Genomic DNA, 16,662 nt, shown 5'->3' with positions numbered 1-16,662 from the left:
CGTCGCTGTCTGAATGAAAATGGGCTCCATGGTAGAAGACCCAGAAAGACCCCACTTCTAAGAGGGAGACACAAAAACACCAGACTGGACTTTGCTAAAATGTATGGTGACAACCCACAGTCCTTCTGCTTTAGACAGATGAAACAAAATTAGAGTTTTTTGGTAAATCACACCAACCCAAGCCATCAAACCTGAGAGAACTGGAGCGGTTTGCTCAAGAAGAATGGGTCAAAATACCAGTGGAGAAGTGAAGAAACCTTATTCAGAGTTACAGAAAACACTTGACTGCAGTTATTGCCCCCAAAGGCTGTGCTAGAAAATATTAAGTTAAGGGTGGATGGATGGATACATTCAACTTAATACAGAGAGAATTTGTTTTTTCTTAAAAAAGGTGGAAGGGTACCAATACTTTCGGCCACGTCTGTATGTACTTTTACTTAAGTAGGATTTTTCATGCAGGACTTTTACTTGTAATGATGTATTTTTACTTTGCTATATTGGTACTTTTACTTAAGTAAAGGATCTGAGTACTTCTTCCACCACTGTGTGTAAATCTATATAAAACCTTGAGAGTGTCACACACACTAACATCTTTATGTCTGATCATTTCAGTGTAATGCCTTTCTAGAAAGAGTGGATTTTATTAGAAGAGCGTCAAGTAATGGAGAGCCTCTTGGGATTTTAATTCTTGAATAAGAGACAAATACTTCTTGGTTTACTGTAGCAATTGTTTAAGTCCATCTGAGAAAAAAAAATGTGTTCAAAATGCATTAAACATGAATGCATTGAATCATTTAATGACATTTAAATCTACTGATAATGATAACATCACACTGATACAAGATATTTTAAACAATGATCTAATAATCATTTTATTACTACATGTAGCACCATATGTATTTTTATATCTGAAAAAAAATCAGAAGACGTTATTCGTCTGTATTAGCTTCACATAATCAATTAAAAATACACAGCTGGTATGAAGGTTTGCAAAATTAATGACATTTTAATTTATGTTAACAAGATTACGTGATATTATCCAGCAGTTATCCACATTATCAGTTGCTACAAGGCTTTTAGTTTCCTTTGCTATCATTAAGATTCACAAAGTCTCAGAGGCAGAAATGGCACAACCATTTACCTTTTCCCTTGAGATATAAATATGAATGGGATGATATTGTTCTTGCGTTAACTAAATTGATAAAATACCAGAATCTTCATCCTGATATAGCTTCCGTTGTTTGAACTAATTAAAGCAAGATGAATTAATTTTTCCAAAAATTTCTATTCAGCCAAATAGGAAATAGTACTCACGCAATTACAGATTTAAATGACCCATGGTGTGTGTGTGCCCATATTTACGAGTGTGTGTGTATGTGTGCGTGCCATTCATCCACGTCCCCTCTTTTCTAAATCTGAACATACAGAGAGGCTATGAACTTAAAATAAGGCTAAACAATGAGGAAGTGGAGCAGAAAGAGAGGACGGGCAAAGTCAGGGAAGGAAGCATATGTGTGGTGTGTGCGTATGTGTGAGTGTCGCCAGTTTCTCTTTCTCTCTTGTAATGAGTCTGACATTATAATTGGGCTGCTTTAGGGCTGAACTCACTTCACTTCACTCGCCGTGGATGGCTTGAAAAGTCATCCCGCTGTTGTTCCTATATTGCATCACAACACAGAATTCTAACTCTCTCTCTCTTTGCACACACACGCATACATAATCATACAACCGTAAAACAACCATAAAACGTACGCCCTCCTTTCTGATCACTGCATACACACACACACACACACACAAACAAAAATGTGATGGAAGCATGAGTAGGAACAGCATCATGACTTTAATGTTTGCAAATCAAAGGATGCACAGTTTGCAATGTCTATAATCACAGAAAAGAGCTGAGAGCGGTGGTCATATATTAACAGCGATGAACGACATGCTGATTAATAGGATTCACAAAACAGACATCCAGTGTGTGTGTGTGTGTGTGTGTGTATGTGTGTTCCCTGTATGTTTAAATGCATTGATCTAGGTAGAAGACCTAGCATTGATTACTATGCATCAGTGCATCCTCTCTTATTGGCTAAATGACTTAAGAGCCACGAGGCTCTTCAGACTCGATGATGTTATTCCCTTAATGTAATTACTCCTCCATTACTCTGAGAGTAGAATCCACACTTTTTTGTATTCTGCCCCCAATTATTTAGCTACTAATGTTGTTCTTACTAATGTTTTAGAGGCCAAGTTTATTGATCATCCACCTATCCTGTAAAGAGAGTTTTAAAAAAATCACCATGGTGTTTTTCTTGGCACAAACTTAAACATTGAATCCTTCACTCTTCCTTTCAGACGGTTCAGTCACAGTTTTCTTTCCTGCTAATTTTTTTTTTTTTGCCACAAAAAACATTTTTTTTAATTACTGGAAGCACTCTTTACATTACTTTACAAGACTTGAGAATTGTATTTCTATATGTTGTTCAGCACCAAAATCTATATACAAAATGGCATCAGGGTAGCGTGGTATTCCCTTTTGAACACTAACTGCAATGGCCAAACTTCCTCTTCATCATGTCGTGTCAAAGATCAACTTTAAGGCAGACTAACTCTTCCATTAGTGTGAGACATAAATTCTTGTTCCAATGAAACACAGGATTATATGTAAGAACATATAAATAACTAAAGGAAAACAGTAATTCCAGTTAAGTGTAATGTAGTAAACTGTACTTGTACTTGTTTAATGTTTCTAAATAATTAACAGTCATCCGTCTGTGAGCAACAGTGTGAACTTGTCAGGATTAAAGTGAAGTGTGAAGTGAAGGATGATGTCGAGGTGTGCTTTAAATCATCCGTAACATTGCATAAACAGAGTGAAATCAGATCCGTAACAAATCTACAAAAGTGCTTAATTTTGAGGCTGTAACGACCAGTTTGTCAACTAACTAAGAGAGAGTAGTTCTGCACACACGCTACGATATGCTATAAGTATCTACAGTAGTTACAGTATATCAGATATCAAGTGTACTGTCTGCAATGAACCCAAAGAAAGACTGAAGAGAAACAAGAACACAGAGCCTCCTGGTTTATAACCTTAAAGCAGATTCTCTACCAGGAGAGGAAAATATTTGTCCTTGTTGCATTTGATGCTTCACTGAGCTGAACTGATTGTTTTGAATATACTGTACAGTACAATGCTAAAAAAAAAAAGCATATACAAACTGTGTTTTAAGGTTGTTTAAAGGACAAATAGATAAATTGCATATCATTATCGAGAGAAGAATACATTTTGAGGTCATGAAATGGTTTCAGCTGTCAGACGGCCAAGACGCCGAAGTCCAAAATGTGTCTGCCGGATACAAATTGGATTGTAACAAGTAGCAGATCTTTGTAAGTGTCTGAAGAATTCCTGTCAGCTGTAAGACTGTAGCTCTGTCACTGACTCTGACCTTTGACCTCCCTGTGAGAGCAGGTAACATATTATTGTAAATTCGTCTAATCTGTAGCACCTGGTTTATCTGGCAGTTAAAAACATAAAGTTAAATTAAAATGTGGAGGGGGGGGGGGTGCATATTTTTAATTTATCGTCCAAAAAAAAAAAATCATTGATAGACGGGGTAGCCCGGTTTACTTGAGGAAAAGCGATTGTTGGCCTTCCTTTACCTTAATTTAACTACTGTATGTCTCAATTCTCACTATAAATCACTTGAAGGTTTTCTGCTTTGTCGCTGTTCGCCGCCGCTTCTTATGCCGTCTCCTGGTGGCGGCATCAAAGCAGGTGACCATCATGACGTTGGCCTTGCAGAGGTTGACCCTGTTCTCCAGCCGAGCAGTCACCACCTCAAGGGCCTCCAGGTGCTCCAGGGAGTCCACCTCGAAAGTCTGCCATAGGTCGACTGTAGAGGGACAGTGACATAACACTTTAATTATCGTATGTTGACAATATTACCTTGTAGTTAAAGGGGATATGGGTTTTTTTTTATTGTTATTTGCTGCCTCATAGCCAAAAGTTCCCATAAGGATGCTGAGATTTCTTAATTTCAAAACTCTGTTATGGCTCAAAACGACCCCAATAATTGTATTTCAAGACACTGTCATACTCAGTACCACGGAGCCCTCCTGGGGTCAGTTGAGAAAAAAAAGATCCATGTGTAAATGTGTGTACTCGGTTTAGAAATCTGTGTGCACGGTTAATAGACCGTGTTCTCAGATTTATAATCTGTGCCCTCAAATTACAAATCCATGTCCACGGATTTGTAAACTGTGCCCTTGGATTTGCAATCCATGTGCTCAAACAACTTCTTTCTTTAAGGAACAGGGACCCTCATGCATAGAGCATTTCAACAGTGACCACATCTGCCAAGTAAGTCCAATTTTTCTTAGATTTAAGGGTAGATTTAATGCTATATTGTGTTGTGCATTGGACGTTTCACAGCTTTGTTCTGTTCTCTGAAGGGCATGGATTCGTAATTCAAGGGCACGGATTATGAATCCGAGAGCACGGTTTATAAACTGTGCCAAAGATTTCTAAACTGAGAGTACAGATTTACACATGGGTCTTTCTTTCTCAGCTGATCCCAGGGGGCCTCCGTACCGTAGGATACTTCCCCCTGCTGAACTGTTTTCACACAGCAAGCTAATTTGTTAGATTTTTACATTCCTGAGCTGAACGTTTGTGACAACCTCTAGTTACTATATACCACAAAAATTAAAAAAGGATAAGCGTTACAGTGAATTTAAAGTTAAAAGACACATTTTGAATGTGTAATGTCACTCACACTCTTGGTTCCACTTGGCGGGCTCCAGCAGGAGGTTCTGTTTGGCCTGCTCCAGCTCTCTCCTCAGGTTGTTGTACTTGGCCCGGACGTCTGAGATCCTCTGCTGACGATGCTCCAAAAACTTCAGCTTGGCGCTGAAGCATGCAGGTCCCTGAAAACACACACACACACATTTCTCTACTTTTATTTATGTTCATATAGCATGTAATATTTCAAAAACTTGTATCTCAAAAACAATTACTTGGTGTCTCCAGACTAAAGTACTCCCCATCTCCTAAACAATCACTCACTTCTTTACTGTTCTCATTACAAATGATAACATCTGGTGTATTGGCTGTAACATTGTTTGGTTTGACTCCTCCATACACACACACACACACACACACACACACACACACATACACACACACAGTTTTAGAGGTTGTAGGGCAGGGACTGCACCTCTGGGGAGTGAATCAAAACAGCTCTGTAGGCTACTAAATGGAATTACTCTCTGATTATACTAACCTTATTACACCAAAGACACGGTTGCAAAGGTCAATAGATGCACATTATTTAAAAGGAAACAAAAGAGAACCTTTAAATATGAAGCTGCACACTATTTTAGTTTTTTTTTAAATTTCTCTCCAAATGGAAGAATTAATTAAAGGTAAGTATCAATATAAAGATGCTGAAATTTCAATATGTGCTCAATTTGTACTATTTTCTTATATCTTGTATTTTTCTTATGTGTATTTTCATATTATCTTTGACCTACGATGTGTTATATTTGTTTTACTTACAGTGTCCTTTGTTCTTTGCTGCAGCATTGACCCAATTCCCCCCATGTGGTCATTAAAATTGTATCAAAGTTGCAGCGCCTAAGTCTGGTGGAGGCGGGGGAATAGTCTCATGAGGCCAGACCTTTCGTCATGGGGCCATAACGTCAACACATGCACCAGATTTTGTTTTCAAACGCATTTCAACTCTAAATGCGAGGTGGAATCTTTTAACCTTGACTTAACCAGGGTCAGTTTACTGAGCACGCTCTTTTTCAGCAACTGCTTCTACTTATATAACCTTAAGGCCACTGCTGCCATCCAAATTAGAGATGAAGCCACTGTAAGAGATGTGCCTCTAGGATTTTTTTAATGAAGCAATGCTAGCCTGTCTACCTAGAGTACAGGCTGTGGGACACACAGAACTTGCAAAATTACTGGATTCAAACAGCCATGCAAGGCAATGGCCCAAATCCCTTATCAAATGTAAATAGCTTTAGCTTTCAACATAGAAGTAATTCAAGATATACGTAACTAAAACTAAAAGAATACAGAAATTATAGAAGAATATAGAAAGTATTCACAATCCCTAGTTATAACCTGAAAGTAAGATGAGCGGCAGCCTTTTTGCTAACTGTTAGCTAACTGCACATTTACTGTGATGTTGATTAATGTGTGTTGTCCCTGTAAAAATAAAAAAAATATGAAATGTTGATTGAATGTATCTCACACTGTAATAAAAGGTGTAGATTTTTAAATTTGACCTGTTTTTGACAAGCTACTGAACATGCTCCAAATGCTGTGGGTGCCTAAGTACATAAGCTAGTTTGGTTAGCCTGCAGTAGTAGGTAGTTAGTAGATCTGTGTATGCAGTAAGCTACAATAGCTAATCCAGGGGGCTAAATTCTGTGTTTACTTTGGGTCGGACACAGAAACCAGCATTTGAAAGGATTCATGTAAAAATTAAGTTTATTTGTAAAACTGTAGGTGCTGCTGCTTGCCCCAGTATACTTTTGCTAGAATTGCATTTACTGAATCTCTACAACAAAGGTGGCAAGTTACCATGAGGCATGGTCAAAATGGCCATAATTATAAGAATACAACCCATGTTGTAAAATACCAGAATTTTCCTTTAGCAACAGCCATTACAGCCATTAATTAACTAAAGCTAATACAATCTGCTGCCTGTGACGTTTATCATTTGAAATGTGAACGCAAACGCAATGTTTTCTACATTGATCTTTGTTAATAAGAGAGCAAATAGGGATTAAAGGTTGAAGAGATTTAAGTATTTTGGGGGACCAGGTCCAAAATGGACCAGCTGTCAGAGCCTAACCCTAGTCCTGAGAACGCAAATGGCCAGAGCGACTTTAATAGCAAAATGACTTGGGCTCATTTTCAAACCTGATGCCAACATGATGAAAGGGGCTTTTTATGACCCTAAAACAGGTTGGCCAGAGATGTGTTCTACATATGTTGCTATTCCCGCTGGTTACCAATAGAGGTTGATGAAAGGTCATATTTTATGTAATGCCCTTTAACCTCTTAAAAAATTTCAAAATAAACCCAGCACCTGTTTGCCAGCACCTGCTCTTTTCTGCATCCACTGCACATTGTCAATCTCATAGACCTTGATCTCGTAGGCCTCTGGGATTCCGCGATCCACCCAGCGAGATCGCAGACCACTAGCTGAGCGTCTCATTGGGAGGGATGTATCATGGGAAAGAAGACGCTGGTGAGTACCTACAGCAGGGAGAGGCAGAAAGTGCAGTGAAGGGTTGATGTACCTCAATCTGTTTTCTTTCTCTTCTCCCTTTCCTGAAACCTTCTACTGCATGCACACCGGTAAAAATGTTGAGATATGAAGGTATCTGACTGACTGTATTATCTGCAGTAGATGGGTGTTGGCACCCCTCCCCCCAGTTTTTAGAAGCAGGCAGAAGTACGGAAGCTAAGCAATGTACTGCTGTGGACAGGGCCAGCAGCAAAACATATTTTAGCCACCTAAAATAAAATCAATATCAGTTTAAGTGCGCACTATATTTAGAATATTTCCACCTCTTTACATTTACCTTGGCGTCAGACCTTGCCCTTTCCTTTGGCACATTATTTTCTCACACACATGCTGTTACGCTGCAACAGCACTTTCTGACCCAAACAGTTGACCTGCAGCGTAATACAGTGCGTAGGAATACGGAGGTTCTACGGTTGAGAAAACGTAGCGCCAAAGGAAAGGGCTGTCTGATGGTAAGGTGAAAATATTCTAAATATAGCATACACTTAAACTGATATTGATTTTTTTAGGTGGCTAAAATATGTTTTGCTGCTGACCCCGTCCACAGCAGTACATTGCTCTACTTCTGCCTGCTTCTCGTAACTGGAGGGGTTGGGTGGGGGTGCGGACCATCATCTACTGCACATAATATACTGACTATGCTTCGCTCATAGAGACTGAGGACAGTCTCCCAGGTTTCATTGTTAAAACTGGGTGGAAACAATTGGAGAGTTTAAAAAAAACCTGCATTGCAGAACCAATCCAAAGTCTTTAGGGCGACCCTTCATATTGGGGCGATGACATGCAGTTCACTACGGATGAGAATGGGGGGTAGAGCATCATTTCCGGTAAGGCGTGTCCTTGACAAAATGTAAGGGGCGTAGGTTTGTTGGCGGCCGTTCTCGCCGCCGCTCAAGCAACTACCGTGCATTTAGAAAGCTCCAGACTTCGGTAGGCAGAGATCTCCAATTGTCTAGTATCGCAAGAATACATACAACCCCACTTTGAAAAATGAAAACTATCCCTTTAAATTTTAATTTTGTTTATTTTAAGTGCAGCATTTGACATACATCCAGCAACATAGCCCAAGATTATGCTGTTAAATTCTAAGGCCATATTTTTACAAGATAATAAGGCTGTGCGCTGGTGCTAATGGATACTCAAGGTGGCTGATGATACAAACGGAGTATTCTTGAGCCACTGTGTTGGTATTGGTGTTAATAAATACAAACACTGTGCAACAATGGCAGCACAAGTCACAGGAACAATAAATGATAAACCGTCTTAAGGCTTGTGTCCCTAAGCGGCCTCAAAGCATCGGCTGTGTGCACTTCTGAGGGACTGAAAACACAGTTAGCCTGAGGGCAAAGTCGGCTTTGCGAAGGCTACCACATTATTCATATAACTCAACACAGGGGACAAGGTTTATTTCACTGTTTCTGGCTTGCCTTTATTTTCCAGTGCCAAAAAAGATACATAGTTTATGTTTTATGTCACTGGGATCAAAATACATTAAAAATGTGTTTTAGTTCTAAAGATATGTGTAGAGCTTTCATCAGACTGTAGATGAGTTAATTACGTAAGGCGATACTCAAGGAGAAACTAGGTACAAACAGAATTGAATCAGCCAATTAATAACATATTACGTTTGGGGACTTTAAATTATGCTCATCCAGCATAAGCTTTGTCTCCTCATATTATTGCTCCATTAGCAGTATTATCACTGTCTCACCATCCTTTCTTTCTTTTTCTTCTTTTTTTATTTTTTTACACAAAAGCTATTAAATATATCTCAGTTTTTAATTTTACTAGCAAGTATTGTTAGTGTGCACACACTCAACTTTATAATTTATCAACCAACACTCTTCATTTTCTGCATTTACACTTCCATTAGTGAGTGCCATCACTGGGTTCATATATTAATGATGTGACCTGCACAAAATGGCTTTAAATGCCAGTAAGAACACAAGGTCTGACTGCATTCTACAGATGTGTGTCATCTCCTGTTAATGTCACATTAAAATGTTATGTGGTCAGATTACAAACCAAAAGATATGATGATGGAACTATCATTCCTAAAGAGGTGTTGTTTATGGGTTTTAAGATCATATCTAAAGAAGAAATGACACAAATTTCTGCAAAATTTGTTAGAGCTAATCCTCATACAATGCCTTTTAAAGTTATTTTCTTTCCCCCTTCAAAAGGAAATATGATTCAGCAGATTGATCATTTTACTGGCACCGTTAATTGGATTGGTGTGTAGCAAAACATTACAATAATGAATCTATTTTTCCTACCTTCCCACAAACACCTTTAATGAATGCGTCTGCACAACATTGGGTCATTGGAGGAGTTTTTTATAGTCTCTGACCTTACCTCCATTACCTTTCAACAATTTCAGAAAACGATTTAATGATAAAACACTGACAAAAATAAAAGCAGACATGCTGTTTGCTCAGATGTTAGTCACATTGTACTGGAATTAACGGAAAGCAATGGTTACGATGAGGGTTGGAAAAAAAATGCATTAATCAATCTAAAATTGTCAGTGCAGTTTATGTTTAAGATGCTCAACATGCATCCCAACTGAAGATTCTTTTTAGACTAGACTTGCAAATCTAACACCTAACAACAACGACACGATTAGAGGTTTTGATCTTTCCAGAACAAAAAGTCATTCATTTCAGGTTTATTATTCTTGCTGTTTTACCTGTGTTGCCTCTCCTCCGGGATGATCTGCTGCTGCAAGCCACACTGAGGAGAGAGCCGCTCCTGTCGCTGACTGAATCTCTGTTTGAAGTGCTGCTGCCTGTGGCTTCACTGTCCCTCACCATGCTGTCATAGCCGCTGCTCACCATACTGTTCCGGTTAGAGAAATGCAGGGATGTTTTTCCCATAGCTGGTGGCAAATCGCCACTCAACACACTGGTGGTGTCACTGGCATGCCCACTCATGTGACTGGGAACACGGGGAGCAGTCACCCGGCTGTATGGCGAAGGAAGTGTGGTCATTTGATCCAGTCCTCCCGAAGTGGGGCTGGTGGCCCTTTCCTTAAGGAGGTCGGAGATCCGGCCACTGACAAACCCCTGGATGGCAGATTTTGTGGATGAGCATGTGGAGCTCTGGCTTGGAGTCCGGCTGATAGAGTGAAAAGAACGTGGAGGGGAAGAGGAAAGAAAGGAAGATGTTCGCTCAAAGCCAACATTTTTACCATCTGGGGAAAGACTGGCACTTCGGTTTATGGACTGCCGCAGACTTTTGTGGGAGAGACTGAGGTTCTTGATGCTGGGGGCGGATAGCCGACGGACTTTGGGGCTAGCCATCTTGAGTTTCCCCACAGCAGAGAGCTTGGAATGATTTTGTCTAGCAGATTGAGAGTTTTCAGAAGGGAAGAAATGATGACTATGGTCAGACCGGGGATTCTTCCTGGGGCTCCTGCTAGCCCTTGGTAAGGTACAATCTCCCTCACTACTTCCTTTATAACCTCCCTTACAAGCCCCTTCAGTTCTTCCCTTGGAGCTCCCCTTAGAGCTCATGGAGGTGTTACTACTGCCTCTATCCAAAGTTGGGAAGTCCCTTGGGGTCCTCCCAAGGGAATTAGTCCTGCAAGACAGCTGCTCCAGTTTGGCATTGAAAAGCCTGCCACTGTCCTCAATAGGTGACTTCAGCCTCCCGCTCATATTATCATGTTTGAGGCTTACGCTTGAGGTCTCAAACAGTGATCCAACGCCCTTTCTGGGAGGGAAAATAGCTTCCTGTTTGTACTCTGTTCCATATTTCAGAGAAGAGGAGGCATGGAGGATGTGATTAGCGGGGGAGCACTGTCTGCCCTGCCTCCTCTCCAGAGTTACCCCTGGGCTACATGGAGTGGATGATGTCACCCCCCTTGGGTCTCTGTGGTTGTCTGCCACGTGACCGCCATGGTAGCTGTCCTGGTGGCTGGCATTTTGCAAGCCTCTGGGTAAACTACCTGTTTGAAAGGAAGCAAGGGCGGTTTCTTGGCAACCAGGTGAAACACCAACTCCCCTGGGGGTATTCCCAACATGTCTGCAAATGTTCTCTCCCCCCAATGAGCCCCTTGGAGTGTTAGTGGAATAAACATGTTCCCTGTCTCTAGGGTGGCTCTTATCTGTATTTCTTGGTCTCTTTCCACATGTTTTGTTTTCTGCAGTTCCATCACAGAAAGCTGAATCTTCCAAGACCATTGAGTCATAGGAAATTTGGCTTGAAGGTGAGTCGCATATCTTGGAAGGCTTTTTGACATGTGTCTTAGAAGCAAAAGCGCCATTCTTCTTCTCAAAACTCATTGTATCTTCTGGACATTTGGCATTATTCCCTCTGAGCTCAGACTGTGACTTGACTCCTGTAAAACTGTCATTTGGATTTTCTTTTTCTTTCACACCATCCAAATCATAATCTATATCTGTATTAATCAGTATGGGATTTATAAATGAAGGTAGGCACCTCTTTTCCCTTCTGAACTGATGTTGGGGCTTCTCAGTGCCAGCCTCTGTGGCTAAAGGCTGAACAACATCACTTTTGGCTGTCTTAGAGGAACCTGCAGCTGCAGATTCTTCACTGACATTGCTGATAATTCTGATAGGTTGGGAGTTGGCAGAGCCCTGAGCATGTGCCGATGACTGGGCACTGTCTCTGATACAAATAATGTTTCCACCTGTCCTCCCTCTGTCTAAGGCTCCACTGATGGTCACTTCCTCCACCATAGAGAAGACAAGTTCATCTTGACCTTTTAGGTCCAGTGGTTGTTGAACAGTTACAGTGATAGTGGCCTTCATTTCCTTGACGTCCTCTGTGGGGCGATTAGGTAAGACATCCCCAATTATAACACTCTTAGCCAAGGAGTTTGAAGAGGAGCAGGAAGAGGAAGGAGATATGGGGGAACTCTTGCCAACTGGTGAGGTCCTTTTGTCTGGTTTGAACCAATCAGCTGCTTCATGATTCTCCTGTTTACTTGTTGGCTCAAGTGCAAAGGCAAGTGAACTGTTAGCAGCCATGCCCTGAGCATCCCCACCAAAGTCCTGAGAAGAGAGTTTATCACCTGACTTATGAGTTCCAGTGTTGGGCAACTCAGAGCGACAAGTCATGTTCAGGCTGAGAGTTTGATTTAGCAGCTCCTCACTGGAACTGGTTGCACTGCACTCCTCACAGTCATACAGACCTGAATCCTCTCTCTGAAAACTGTCTCCAGGGAAGGTACCATCTGTCTGCTTTTCTCCAACAGACGTCTGATTGCAGCCTAACCCCTGATTCATCGTCTGTTGTGCCTCTGAGGATTCAGTGTCTGTCTGTTTCCCTGTTTCTTTCTGGGGTTGTGATTTGGTTGTGACATTGTTAACAGGAGGGTCTTTTGAGGAAGACTTGAGCACATCCATTGTTATCTCACTTCCATCGATGCAGCCCAAGCGCTCTTGAAGTTCAGCAAACGTGTCACATTTAAGACAGTCCCTCTCTGGCTGCTTCACTTCTGCTTTCAGCACATCAATATGCCCTTGAACAGCTTCATCTTTCTTCTTCTCTCCCTGTAGCTGAGGAATTCTCAGGAGCTCTTGGAGCAGAGCGGTAAACTCTGGGTCTTCCATGTCAGTCTTGTTAGGATGCAAAGAGGGTATGATGGGCACGAATTCGGGTTGTGCAAACCTTGGGGCAGCGTTAGACTGGACTAAGCCATCTGAGTCTATTTGGATGACTGTGTCACAGGACTGGTCACTACTTGAGTGTTCATCTAGTTCACCACGCAGACGGAAATGACGGATGTCGACATCTACCTCATCGGTGGAGTGGAACGCCCGCAGGGACAGAGACTGAGGCCCTCTCTTCTCTTTAGTTAAACTCCTCCCACAAGGAGAACATGAGGTGGACTGCTGTTGAATAAAGATAAACTGTGGTGTTAGTTTTAGGAATGGACTATGGTTAAGATCCAAAATATCAATCAATAAACAAATTATTGGGGTGCAAGGGAAACAATCACATGGTAAGACAGTACATACAATAAACAAGGTTTGCAAGTTTTGAACAAAATGATTTTGCAGGACATGTACAGTACCTTCGTCCTCTTCTGTGTCCTGCGGATACGAGAAGCCAGCTGGATTGTTGATAAGGTTTCTTGTAGGTGTATCAGGGAATCAGCAACCTCAGCAATCACTGTGGTGTGGCAATTTACATGACCCAAGGACTCTCGAAGGAGCAGAGTCAACTTACTACTCCTGTACAGAGATAGAGCAAATGTCCAGACATTAACTCAAAGGATGCATCAGTCATTTAAATCTCCAAACAGCATAATCTATCAATTTCCAAATTCTGATGCAGTTGTCATTGCTAAAAACTATAAATTGGGTTTAATAATCAGACATTTTTTGGAAACCAAGTTATTAGACCAACATTCATGATTAACTTCAGCTCACAGTCCAGATATTAGTGGGGTACTTCAGCGATTTAGTATTGCACTAAATTAGGGAACTTGCAAGAGACAGATTTTAAAAAGAATGCTCAATATTGAAGCAGCAGAGACCGAAATCCAGACTTCAAATCCCTAATTCCCAGACCCAAAACACTAAATCCTGCACTTTCCATCATTTAACTATATTACGTCTTTTATTAGATTATTAAATGGGCACTTATTTCAAACTCCATTCCCTCAGTTTCTAACTTTCTTTCTCAAGTCTCTAAGAGATACCAAGAGACTGAGATAATCCTGTTTACATCACCAATTATTATTATTATTATGTGAAGTGCCCTCTTACAGTTGACTGTACACTAATGGCTAAAATGCTGAAACACTAATACTATTTAAAACTAAATTCTTACTTTTTGGTGATCGTTTTATGTCCACTTAGTAGTGACAAGACAACAGGGCCCAGTTCAGAATGAGGAGGTTTATGTTTGCTGTTGTTGTGTCCACCACCCCTCATACCACTACAGACGTCTATCATAGTCAGCTTTGTGGGGCCACGTGAACCTAAGGAAGGAAATCAGAGAGGAGATGAGAGTGTAAGAGAGTATCAGAGAGTGTGTTTCCAAATATGCAAATAATAAACACATTAATTATTAGATAAATATTAAACTGATTTGAATAAACAGTGATCTTAGGGTTAGGGTAGCTATGGAAAATAATTCATGAGGAGACAATCCTCCCTGGTACTAAATATTTTAATATAACCTTTGCCAATGGTGCTGCTTTCTGTACGAGGGGGCTGGATGTGGAGAGTGAAGAACATTATGGAGCTGTCGGACAAGAACGTAGTGAAGTCTGTGTGCCGACGTGCCGCAATGGCGGCATCCAGAAGAGAAGCAGCCCGCTCAGCAGTGGGGGCCTTGACCCGGTTGTGGTTACGAAGCTGGAAGAGAAAGAGATAGTCATAAAGTCAATCAGTTGACCATCTAAATAATCATTGACATAAATCTAACTTAGAGGGATCCCAAAGGAAGGAAAGGGTTTTTCTAGGAGCATGAGTGCATTTTCTTGGTTCAAAGCTATAAAAATGCCACTCATTTTTGTATAAAATCCCAAATTGACTCTTTGATGCATTGCCAGTGAAGCAGAGCCAGGAAATATATCACTCATAAGCAATAAAAAGTGTAGCCTTGGCTCTCTGGTCTCCAGATTTAGGAGCATCTTGTTTATGTTTACGAAGATTGATTTGACTGTTCTGCCAATAATAATAACTCAAATTTTTAAAAAATGTATTTGATTTTAGTGTTTATCTTGTTCTTCAAAGAAATATTTGTGCTTGTGATTCGAAAGAGACTGACTGACAGACAGGCTGGAATCAGAAAGTATTTTAAAAAACAACAATGCTCTAAATTATTCCTGTCATTTAACAATCTTGTCCCCAAAATCAACCGTTTTTCCTTCTACCTGTATTCCGTAGACAGGGTCCTCTTGGAGTCTAATATGGGCTGTTGGGCTGTCCTGGATACTGCCTAATGAGGGGACAACCTCCCCCAGTAGATCCCTCAGCGTGTCCTCCTCTCCGCAGCAGAGCTCTATGGCAGACACTGATACAGTCAGATCTGTCCAGGTCTTCTCCCTCCGCCTCTCGATTGCACTGTACAGCCAGGAGATGGCACAGGGAATCAGCCCTAGCTTCCCGATGTTCTCATCACTCCCCACCATGGTGGACCAAGACCCTGAGGGAGAGAACACATCACACAGATATATGGACATGCAAACAATACATGTATATTCTGGCCTATAAACACATTTTCACTCCGACATCACATACACAGAAAAATGCACTTTCAGAACCACCATTTCTGTATGGTTAACTGTATGTTTGAAACCCACTTTAGCCAAATATAGTACAGTTACTCTGTAAAACGCTTTCAGTGCAAAACTGTGTATTTAATAGTTTGTTTTAGACAATGGTGGTAGAGCACAATCAAGCATAATGGCTCCTTATCATGAGAGATCAATCACAGCTCCTTGCAGATCTCTACTTCCTCTTTATAGGTGGTGGCGAGTGGCAGCTAACACACTCAAAGTCAACACAAGCAACTCACCCATAATTTAAAAAATGTACTTAGCAGAGGCTTATCTAAAGATCACCACTGAATATCCCTTAAGTATCATCAGACTGAAAATAATCTGGGTTTTAGGAAGCAAGATGGTGCAAGCTCCCGTCCACCATGATAATATCTGCTATATCTGGGGTTTGAATCCTGTTAGCGGTATCTCCAGCTTGCCATGGTCGCAGGTGGGAAGCCCTTGAGGGTCCCTGTCTTTTTGACTGTACTAGAAACTCCTACTATTGGATTAGGGCATCTGCACAGTTGGGGGGGGGGGGGGGGGGGGGGGGGGGGGTAGAAATGAGGGTATAGTGCATCTCATGGATTACATCTCCCTGGTAAAACTCATCTATGACAAGATGACAGTTACAGGTGACGAGGACCACAGTGCAGAGAGATTTCAAATTGGGAGAATAGTGACAGAGGAATACATATTTGTAGGACAATATAGAAACATGGATGCACACAGATACACAGCCCCAGATAAATGAATATATAGATAAATAGTGTATATAATAACAGAGGTACACTGGCTTGCACAAAACACAATACATAAACTCACAAGAATGCACGAATGAAGGCAGATCAGATCAGATGTATAGAGACACACCCACAAACACATTTAGATTTTCTTATGTATTCCTGCCATACTGTACCTCCTTGTGCACTTTTGCCCCACATTAGTTTTGAGTTATGGTCCTGTTTTACCCTCTCTTGTCTTATCCAAACCCTAATTGAATGAGGATAAGAGAATTGGTTTACTCCAATTAAAGGCCGAGCTGCCTGCCGTTATTCAGAGAGAATAGTATTCTGTGGAGGAGATTGATGTCCC

At 41.0% G+C, this 16,662-nt stretch overlaps 1 protein-coding gene across 3 annotated transcripts in view; it reads right to left on the bottom strand.

The window, feature by feature from the left end:
• Window positions 1-1,829: 1,829 nt before the first annotated feature.
• The window catches only part of LOC122999559 (kinesin-like protein KIF26B), a 34,064-nt gene continuing 19,231 nt past the window's right edge, over window positions 1,830-16,662 (bottom strand). The window contains exons 8-15 of one of the 3 annotated variants that reach the window (XM_044376556.1): window positions 15,181-15,452; window positions 14,482-14,659; window positions 14,130-14,280; window positions 13,369-13,528; window positions 10,015-13,186; window positions 7,104-7,273; window positions 4,773-4,923; window positions 1,830-3,890 (exon numbers count right to left, since the gene is read on the bottom strand). In XM_044376556.1, coding sequence (XP_044232491.1) covers window positions 3,697-3,890; window positions 4,773-4,923; window positions 7,104-7,273; window positions 10,015-13,186; window positions 13,369-13,528; window positions 14,130-14,280; window positions 14,482-14,659; window positions 15,181-15,452 — 4,448 coding nt within the window. In that variant the 3' untranslated portion in view covers window positions 1,830-3,696. The remainder of the gene's footprint in view (window positions 3,891-4,772; window positions 4,924-7,103; window positions 7,274-10,014; window positions 13,187-13,368; window positions 13,529-14,129; window positions 14,281-14,481; window positions 14,660-15,180; window positions 15,453-16,662) is intronic. The other 2 variants (XM_044376557.1, XM_044376559.1) reach the window with 2 other exon arrangements.

Source organism: Thunnus albacares, chromosome 16 (assembly GCF_914725855.1).
Source record: "Thunnus albacares chromosome 16, fThuAlb1.1, whole genome shotgun sequence".
Taxonomy (NCBI): domain Eukaryota; kingdom Metazoa; phylum Chordata; class Actinopteri; order Scombriformes; family Scombridae; genus Thunnus; species Thunnus albacares.
Note: the sequence above shows the minus strand (reverse complement) of the source record. Positions and strands in the feature narration are given on the sequence as shown.